Below are 10,683 nucleotides of genomic sequence, written 5' to 3'. Positions count from 1 at the left end.
ATAGTTGCTATGAATCAGTTTCATTTCTATATTAAAAGCACTCATTATATACAGATTTTAGTCTTGACTGTGATGAAAGGATTTCTTTTCAGGTGACAGCTGCTGGGACAGCTTTGACGTTGGCGTCAACTGTAGTGAAATTTGTTTAATAGGATCTACTGATCACTGATATATTGTTTAAAGTTGCATTACTTACAGTACATCTCAGTTTGTCTACCATTTCTAGGCCCTGCCAACAAGATCATGGTCCAGTGAATTTGAACTTATAAGCAATTTTGATGTCCATCAGATTGTCTTTCTCTGATTTTCATGTGGACAGGCAAACAAATCTCTGTAAAGTTAAGAATGGAAATTGGGAATGTGTCAAATAGACAACAACCCAACCAAAGAGCAGACAACAGCCAAGGGCCACCAATGGGTCTTTAATGCAGCAAGAAACTCCCGCACCCAGAGGTGTGCTTTAGCGAGCCCCTAAACAAAAATGTTTTCTAGTTTAGTTATAATGAAAATCATACTAAACTCGAAAATATATACAAGAAACTAAAAGTGTAAATCGTAGAAGACTAAGAAATGCCATAGGCTCCTGACTTGGGACAGACGCAAAAATTCTGTTGGGTTAAACAGGTTTTTTGAGATCTCAACCCTCCCCTATACCTCTAGCCAATGTAGAAAAACCAAAACACAACAATGCATACAGTAAAACTCAGTTCAAAAGAAGAAGGTTGAGCCAAATGTCAGAATTATATAGGTAACAAAAGAAACTAAACAAAATGATAATGATACATAAATTAACAAAGGACTACTAGCAGTTACTGAAATGCCAGCTCCAGACCTCAATTAAACTGATTCAATGATAATGTATAATTTTTATGCCCCACCTATGATAGTAGAGGGGCATTATGTTTTCTGGTCTGTGCGTCCGTTTGTCCGTCCGTCTGTCTGTCTGTCTGTTCGTTCGTTCGTTCGTCTGTCTGTCCCGCTTCAGGTTAAAGTTTTTGGTCAAGGTAGTTTTTGATGAAGTTGAAGTCCAATCAACTTGAAACTTAGTATACATGTGCCCTATGATATGATCTTTCTAATTTAAATGCCAAATTATAGTTTTGACCCCAATTTTACGGTTCACTGAACATAGAAAATGATAGTGCAAATTTCAGGTTAAAGTTTTTGGTCAAGGTAGTTTTTGATGAAGTTGAAGTCCAATCAACTTGAAACTTAGTATACATGTGCCCTATGATATGATATTTCTAATTTAAATGCCAAATTATAGTTTTGACCCCAATTTTATGGTTCACTGAACATAGAAAATGATAGTGCAAATTTCAGGTTAAAGTTTTTGGTCAAGGTAGTTTTTGATAAAGTAAAAGTCCAATCAACTTGAAACTTAGTATACATGTTCCCTTTGATTAGATCATTCTAATTTTAATGCCAAATTAGAGAATTTATTCCAATTTCACGGTCCACTAAACATAAAAAATGATAGTGCGAGTGGGGCATCCGTGTACTGTGGACACATACTTGTTTTATATATTAAATGGTCTTGTCACAGTACAATTAGACTTTGCAATTCTTCCATTTCTCTGTTCTCTTTCCACTCAATTATTAAGGTCCGCCACTTCGGTCGCCCTACAGTGATAAGTCTATCCTTCCATAAAATATTGTGTCTGCTCATTTCTTGAAAACCTTTACATTTTTAAAGTTTATACTTAACATGTTTATTCACTAACACCAGTGGGTGCGTCAATATGTATGCAGGCAGAGGCAGATTTAAAGGGTTTGTCAAGGGTTATGCCCTCCTTTTTGTGGTAAAAACTTGGTTGATTATATTGGGAATAATTGAAGCATGACTGGAGTGGGCCCCCTTTTAAGCAGTCAGTGGGACCCCACTTATGAAAATTTCTGGATCGGCCACTATACAGAACTCTGAAGGTCATAGGTCAAGGTAAAAAACTTAGGTCAGTTGAGAACCCCATGTCCTATGGAAAAGATAGGTTAAAAACTGAATTGTTCTGTACACTTCAAAACAGAAGAGTCAAATTTTCAGTTTAATCAAGTATAAAATGTACTTTGATGTTCTTAGATATTTTTTTTAAATAGTTGGACAAGTTCCTGTTTCATTAGTTCAAATCAATTTGAAAGGATTTAAAAATTAGGTTTTTTACATGATAATGTTAGCTACAACTATGCATTTTGAAACTCTTTTCAATAGGCCACCTTTCTTTATGTTATTTAAGTTCTCTTCTGAGGGTGACCATAATGTACAGGTTTGACTGTAAACTATTCATAACAGAACTCTTTTTAGGATGAAATAATTCAATCCCTTCTGTTCACTTCAGAATTTTCATGAAAATACTTTTCACAAACATATTAAAACTATTATCTTATACTGCCACATCACTAGGATACTTTCATATGAGAACTGAATTTTAACACAGTGACCATGGATATGTTAAACAGTTTTGTCAATCTACACATTCTTGCCTTCTTTCCATATATGTAATTAATGTAATTTTCTTAAATACAAAAAGATTTCTTTTGAAATATATTTTTTGTATTTCATTTCCATTTACAGATAATAGCATTGATGAGAATAACGATGATGACATGGATGATGATGAGGAGGATGATAGTAATACATCTTCTTGTGTGCAGTCTTATGTAGATGGTAAGACATTCATTTTGTAATAATGTCATGATCTTTTCTGGATTTATAGCTTCACCAATTTTTATACTCAGCCTAAAATACATGTAGAACATGGAAATCATGGTTCTTAAGTCTTTGTGTCTATCTGCTCATACGATCGTCCTTCTATCCATCCATACTCACGATCCTGAATCAGGTTAATGTTTTTGGTGAAGGTAGATTAGGGTGAAGTTGAAGTCACAAAACTTTGATCATAGTAAACATGTTGCTTATGATATGATCTATCTAATTTGCATGTAAAATTAGGGTTTTGACCCCATTTGCATTGGTCAGTGAACATGAAAAATGATACTGAAAGAAGGGCATCAGTGTACTGTGGACACATGTTCTTGTTAAAAAATAGATCAATTTGGTTTTTATTATGTATTAAAGGTAATTGGATGAAACATTTATTGGTTACTTTTTAACTAAGGCCAATTAAAATTAGTTGATAGATTTTCATCCTCGCCAGCCCCAATTTTTGTTATCTTGAAAAATTTTCGATTTCAGGATTTTGTTCATTTCCATACATTAAGGCTTAAATTAAAATATTGTTTGTTTGCCCTTTACCGACCGACCCTTTAAATTCGTTCCGCCTGAAAATCTTTTATTTGTATTTATCAGCAAGATTTTATTTTATTTTATTTTTTCGTTCCTACCAAAAATCTTTTATTTGTATTTCCCGCTCAAAACTTTTTTACCGGAATCCTCGGGTTTTATCTTTATCGTGAAAGGTCTAGTCCGTTTGGTATCACGTGAGCGTTTGAAATGAACACTTGCATTTAAAGTTTCAAAGCATTTGTTTGAAATCGATGTTGAACGCTTTGAAATCATGATATGACGTACGTTAACTCTGTATTTTTATACTTGAAGAGCAGGGTTCATTTACAAAAAAGTTCGTTTATTATAATACAAAATTATCAACGTGTGTACAAACCGTAGTATTTTGTGTAAACGGACGTTGTATTCTATGTAGGGATGGCCTTTTGTGATCCGTAGATCAGGAAGATTATGTTAACGATGCCTTCGACCAGCATTGCTATATTATTTATATCTGACATGAACCAAAGATGACAAAAGCCTGTGAAGTGGAGAATATTTGGCAGTAAAATCGCCCAAGTTTTCCATACAGATCATTTATAAATGCGATGTAAAATATATGTGACAATTAAGTTTAAGTCTTGTAGCATTTTTATTAGAAACATAGGCACACACGAAAATTTAAACACTCTAGGGACTTTTTCTACTAGTAATGTATGTCTGCCCGGACATATTTTACCAGGACAAAGTTATCTCTTACAGAAAACCTTTAGGTAGAGGTAAGCGTTCAAGGTACGTAGTACAGAATATTAGTGCAAGCGAAAACTCTTCAAAGTTCCAGGCATATTTAAACGTTGAAAATATGCGGCACAGCTCTATATTTTGATATTTGAAAACAAAATAGTAGTGCATATGAATAAACTTCACATTCTACATGATACTTTTTTTCGAAGCGTAGTCCCAGAAACTTATTAGCAAAAGCAAAACAGACAAAAATGACATTATGCAGATTTTGTATCTATAAAATAAAATATTATACCTACCTGCCTACCCATGAAAAAAAATATACCGAGCCAAGTTATTTTTTTTTGGGAAAAAAATAAAATATTTTACCTACCTACCTACCCTGTTTCAAAACATAGGGTCGGAAAAGGGCAAACAAACAATATTTTAATTTAGGCCTAACGCTCAATAATTTCGTCTCATTCAATACTTCCCCATTGTTGGGTTGCTGCCACTAAATGGTAGTTTGAAGGAAATTTTGCAGTTTTTGGTTATTATCTTGAACATCAATAATGTTCAGCAAAGTAAGATCTATAAAAAAGTTAAATGACAAAATTTGTCAATTGACCCCTTAAGGAGTTCTTGCTCTTTAAAGACAATTTTACACAATTTGTTCATAGATTGCTAACATTTAAAAATCTTCTCCTGAAACTATTGGGCCTAATATTTCTTAACTTTGAATGAATGTTCCTTTAGGAATCTAGTTTATGAATTTTATCGAATTTTTGATCCATCAACAAACATGGCCACCATGGTTAAAATAGAACATAAGGGTGAAATGCAGTTTTTGGCTTATATCTCAGACACTAAAGCATTTTGAGAAAATCTGAAATGGGGTTAAAATGTTCAAAAGGTCAAGATCTATCAGCTGTGAAATGATCATGCAAACAGAAGAACCCATTGTTGGGTTGCTGCCACTAAATTGGTTGATTTAAGAAAATTTTGCAGTTTTTGGTTATTATCTTGAAAATTATTGAAGATAAACAGTAAACAGCAAAAATGTTCATCAAAGTAAGATCTACAAAATAGTTTTATATGACCAAAAATGTCAATCGACCCTAAGGAGTAATTGCCCTTTAACAGATGTTTAAGGAAAATTTTACACAAGTTGTTTTATGTTTTTTAACTTCAAAAATCTTCTCAAATGAATTTAGTATAAATTTTGTATTTCATTTCCTTGCAAGTCAAGAAACATAGACACTACGGCTAAAATGGAACATATGGGTAAACAATAAAAAAAATAATCATTGATGAAAGATTTAAGCAAATAAAAAATAATAGGTGGGCGATTCAGGCTCTTAAAAGCCTCTTGTTTATTTATACAATGATTTGTGTCTGGAAATTTGGACTGTGAATGATTCCCAAGTGTAAGAATAGTGGAACACATTGGTAAAAAAAATCATAACTGGAATAAAGAAATTGACACAAGCATGAACTTGTTAGATTTATTACCATATATTGAGTTCAAAAAGTTGACAAAGATACCCATTTTATTAATTTATAGCAAGCTCTTTGATTTAGATATACCCAATGTTGACATACAGCAAACATCCTCTGTCCAAATACCCTTGATATAGTCATTAAAAAACTTCATGTTCTACATTGTAATTGTATTTGCATCTTACATAGGACCAACCCTATTATTTCAACATTGTTGTTTGAGTTTTCATTTTATTCTGTACTTTTAATACTTGTGTTGCATACCAATGCATTTGCTTCAATTTGTTGGGACTACAAACCGTTGCTTAGAAAGCAAAATATATTTGATGTAGGTAGTCTAAGTGAAGACAGCATTTGTCCACATTTTTGCTGTTTACTATCAAATAGGTTTCTAAAGCGGCAATTATATGTAGAAAAGTCGTTTTCAATCAGGGATATTTATTTAAGAATTTGAAAAATTATATACAATACCTTATGCATGTATTTACATGATACTGTTGATTCATTTATTTTCGTGAGTATCAATTTTCGTCGATTGAGGAAAACTTGCATTTTCGTTGGTATTGGATTTCGTGGTTTTGCCAATCTCTACATTAAAAAGCCTATAGAAAATTTGTTATTCGTTTAACATTGGAATTCTTGGAACACATGTACCCAAGAAACCCACGAAAAATGGTATCCAACAAATAATGATTAAAACCACAGTATAAGCTTATTATTACACTTTCATATATGAAGAACACGTCATGAAGTTTGAAACCCATTAATGGAATTTACTGACCCCATATATATCATATTAGGTCACTAGCACACTAAGTAACTAATAATATCAAAATTAAAATATTATACCCATTGATAAATCACCTAAATTTGGCAATTACTACTAATAAATATTTCACCTTGGGAAATTGCACTCCATTCAAATATTTGGCATATCCAAAAAGTGACCCATTCCACATATCTGTGTATTCCTTGATGTAGAAAGAGACCTTCCCTCTCCTGTGATCATGGTGATATTATGATTAGCATTGTTAAAATTAAACTGTATTACATTTAAGATTGCACTTCTTTTGAATCTTGATGAAAGGATGAATATTGACATTATGAGTACTTTATAAATTGACTTTTTGTGACTTTGCAGAAATTCCAGTTAACAGAGAAGCTTATCAACTTTTTCCTGACAAAATCAGAGGAGACCTTAAAAGTCCATGTTTATGTAAACAGCAGTGCAGTGAAGCATTATTTCAAGATGAAAATATCATTTATAGAGTCCAACATATAAGATCTGATTTACAAGGTTATAGACAAGGTGAAAAACGATCAACAAAGATCCTTGAATTAATGAGGAATACCATGTATAAAGATAAAAAAAAGGAAAGGAAACACAATTTCCATGGAAAAATAATTTGTATGTAAGTTGATAATTAAGAAATAATTCCTTTATGTCAAGGTCTATGCTAATTTAAAAATGGGTAGGCTTTATATTTGTCGGTATTTACTCAAATTACACTGAACATTCATTTGACATAAGTGGTGTGTAAATATTATAAAATATAATGTCTTCCCATGTTAAATGAACATTAAGCATGTTGTAAAGGGATTATTTTAATTCTAGTAGGACAAATATGATATCTTTATAGGTCGAAGTATACAAAATTCCTTAGGTATGTTTGGCTGTTCCTGTTTCCTCCCTATGAATTATGAACATATTATTTTCATATTAATAAAATTTAGCTAAAATAAATAATTTATTAGGATACAAATGAATAAACCCCAGATAGAACAGTAAGTTTGTGCGCATTTGTCCTGGCCTCGACAATAACGCTTGTCCGATTGTCCGGTACCAGAGGGAAAAAAGGTCGGACAAGTAAAAGCTGTATCAAGCTTGTCCGTCAGGACAAGTTCAATTATTTTTCAGAAAATAAATTTTAATAATCCAACTTTGATGAACAAAGTAATTATAAACAAAAAACAAGAAAACAAATATTTATTTGACATGTGTCTGTATTCTGTTTATTCAAATGCAAAACCGTTTTTTTTCTTCTTCTTTTTCTAATTGCAATCGATAATTTTTAACTGGTTCTTTGTCAAGTACATTTTAAAAGGTAAAAGGTATACTATTTTCGGAAACCAGTCTAACTGATCCGAATCAATGATGCGCTTTGTAGATAAGGTAACTTTACAGGATAGTTCGTCACCTCGACAGGTTTAGCTCCAAGTTTAATAGACAGTTTGGCACCGTAGGCGTAGGAGACATATTTATTAGACATGATTGATAGACAGTTTGGCAAGGCAGGAGACATTTCGGGACCAAAACAAATCAGCACCTCATTTTGCTACCTTATTCTGTTCCATATAATACATACCATACCAGTAATTTTTTCACAAAAATATTTTTTTTTATTTACCAAAAAATTCACAAAATCATATTTGATCATAAGTAGAAAAAAACAATACTTGCAATATAGTGACCTATAGTTGTAAATTTCTGTGTCGTTTGGTCTCTTGCTGAGAGTTGTCTCATTGGCAATCAGACCTTATCTTCTTTTTATTGATAGTATTTGAATACACTTTTTTCAACTTAGAAAAATATAGGATACAAATGTCAAATGAGTGTACAGGCCTATCAGATGGTGCCTCATGTGCAGAGTCTGATGAGACTAGCATTGATGAAAACTAGAACCTAAGTCATGTAAGTCCTGTGACATGACTAGATTCAGTTGTACTTGACTCATATTTTTGAAAAGTATTCTAAAGAAAAACATCAAATTCTGTTCTATTGTTTAAATTCATTTTGTTCCTTAATCAACTTAAGATGTAAAAAGGTTATTTTTAGTAAAAAAAATTTGGACAAGTAACAATTTCATTCGGACAAGTAAGTTTTGGTATGTACTTGTCCGACTGGACAAGTTGAAAAAAAAGTTATTGTAGAGGCCTGATTGTCAATCTATGTTTTGCCAATTAGAACACAGCAATGATTACAAAAAAAAATAAGGATGTCATTATATGAATAACACAGAAATGAGAGGGTGATAGAGCAGATTGTTACCTCAAGAAAACATTGTCAACCGCAGCGAAGCCAAGGTTGACAATGCTTTTTCAGGGGTAAAAACGTTACAGGTATTAGAAATATCAACAGAAGTGGAGCAAAATGTTTCATTTTTTAAAATTTTTTTACAGTCAAATAATAAAATCTGTGCCAAAATGTAGAACTTAGGCATTGTCTTTAGTTACTTGAAGTAAATTCAATTCATTGTCCTTTGAATTGTCGATTTTTAGCTCACCTGGCCTAAAAGGCCATGTGAGCATTTCTCATCACTTGGCGTCCGTCGTCGTCGTCGTCTGTCGTCGTTAACAATTTTTCAAACATCTTCTCCTCTGAAACTACTGAATGGATTTGAATGAAACTTAGCATGATTGTTCCTTAGAGTATCCTGCACAAAGTGTGTGCTTCGATTTTTGATTCGTCAAAAAACATGGCCGCCGTTACTTAAAATAGAACATAGGGGTCAAATGCAGTTTTTGGCTTATATCTCAAAAATGAAAGCATTTAGAGCAAATCTGACATGGGGTAAAAATGTTCATTAGGTCAAGATCTATCAGCCCTGAAATTTTCAGATGAATCAAACAAACCATTGTTGGGTTGCTGCCACTTAATTAGTAATTTTAAGGAAATTTTGCAGTTTTTGGTCATTATCTTGAATATTATTATAGATACAGATAAACTGTTAATAGCAAAAATGTTAAGCAAAGTAAGATCTACAAATAAGTTAATTTGACCAAAATTGTCAATTGACCTCTTAAGGAGTTATTGCCCTTTAAAGACTTTTTTCACAATTTGTTCATCATGTTGACTTACTTTAAAAAATCTTCTCCTTTGAAACTGCTGTATCAATTTCAGCCAAACTTAGGCTAAATGAGTTTTAGAGTTTCAGAGTATCTAGTATAAATTTTATATTTCATTTCCTTGTATGTCAAGAAACATAGCTCCTATGGCTAAAATAGAACATAGGAGAAAATGATTTTTTTTTTTGCTTTTGAAGAAAATAGGACGATTCAAAGAACATTTAAATAAATTGAAAAGCCAAAATAATCATTGATATGAGATTAAACCAAAAAAATTCAGGTGAGCGATTCAGGCTCTTGAGAGCCTCTTGTTTATTGGTCTAGACAAAAGGGTGACATTAAAAAAAATTGTCACCCGCTCAGCCATGTGATAGAGTAAATTAACACCCTTGTTGTATTAGCCAATCAAAATATGGCATTTTAATGTGAAGTATAATAAATTATAATGTAGTACAACAGACTATTGATCTGAAGATATTCCATGAGGAGTTCAGATGTTCAAATGACTTTTTACAATCCAATCAACACTTTGGCTTCCAAAAGCTTTTGTATGTTTTACTATGAACTATTAATGAAGTTGCCATGTAATCTGCATTTATTTCTGGATAAAGTCCTAAATACTATTATTCTAACTGTTTAATTTACTAACATTTCAATTTTAGGCATCAACCTGTTTGTTTTTATGATCCAAATGAATATTGGGGCAACCCTTGGCTAATTTTTTAGACTTCCTCATTGTTTTAATTTGAAGCAGAGGTGTTATTTGGTATTGAGCTGCAGGGTATAACTTGTTGTAAAAAATCACAAATAAAGGATAACATTTCCTTCAGATACTGATTCCATTAACATGACAGATACAGATTTGTGGTTGAAATAAAAAAAAAATATTTAAGTATTAGTTGATTAATGTATCAGCTTTTTATATGGTGATTTTTTTTTACAGGAGGAAATGGACTGATCTGTTGGGAATTAGTATTGCCACTTACTACAGGATATATAAACTTTTGAAGAAAGACATAATGGTGGTAGAGAAAGTGAGGAAAACCCATTACCATAATATCAAAGGTTTGATTTTGCGTATATAGCATGTATAGTTATTTTTATAAATATATAAATATGTTGTGTACAAGTTGCGATTTTGTACAGGATATAACATGTACAAAAATTTGTACATGTTATAATTGGTACAATGCAAAAATACAAGTTATAACATGTACAAAATATTGCTTAAACATGGTTTTAACTTGTTCAATTCCATATTTTTCTAGGGTTCCAGCTGTTAATAATTTATACTGCTTCAAAGGGGTTCTTTAACTGTACCGAAATGGTATCGCATTAATGGACAATAACAAAAAAATGATAAAAAAAATGTTTACGGTTAAATGCTTGTGTTG

At 32.0% G+C, this 10,683-nt stretch overlaps 1 protein-coding gene across 3 annotated transcripts in view; it reads left to right on the top strand.

Annotated features, from left to right (window-relative positions):
* The window catches only part of LOC143080096 (uncharacterized), a 75,421-nt gene that overhangs the window by 51,176 nt on the left and 13,562 nt on the right, over positions 1-10,683 (top strand). For all 3 annotated transcript variants that reach the window (XM_076255776.1, XM_076255775.1, XM_076255774.1), the window contains exons 7-9: positions 2,570-2,662; positions 6,585-6,855; positions 10,233-10,354. In XM_076255776.1, the coding sequence (XP_076111891.1) occupies positions 2,570-2,662; positions 6,585-6,855; positions 10,233-10,354 (486 nt within the window). The remainder of the gene's footprint in view (positions 1-2,569; positions 2,663-6,584; positions 6,856-10,232; positions 10,355-10,683) is intronic.

This window comes from Mytilus galloprovincialis, chromosome 6 (assembly GCF_965363235.1).
Source record: "Mytilus galloprovincialis chromosome 6, xbMytGall1.hap1.1, whole genome shotgun sequence".
NCBI lineage: Eukaryota > Metazoa > Mollusca > Bivalvia > Mytilida > Mytilidae > Mytilus > Mytilus galloprovincialis.
The sequence above is the reverse complement of the archived record's forward strand: the minus strand, read 5'-3'. Positions and strand labels throughout refer to the sequence as shown.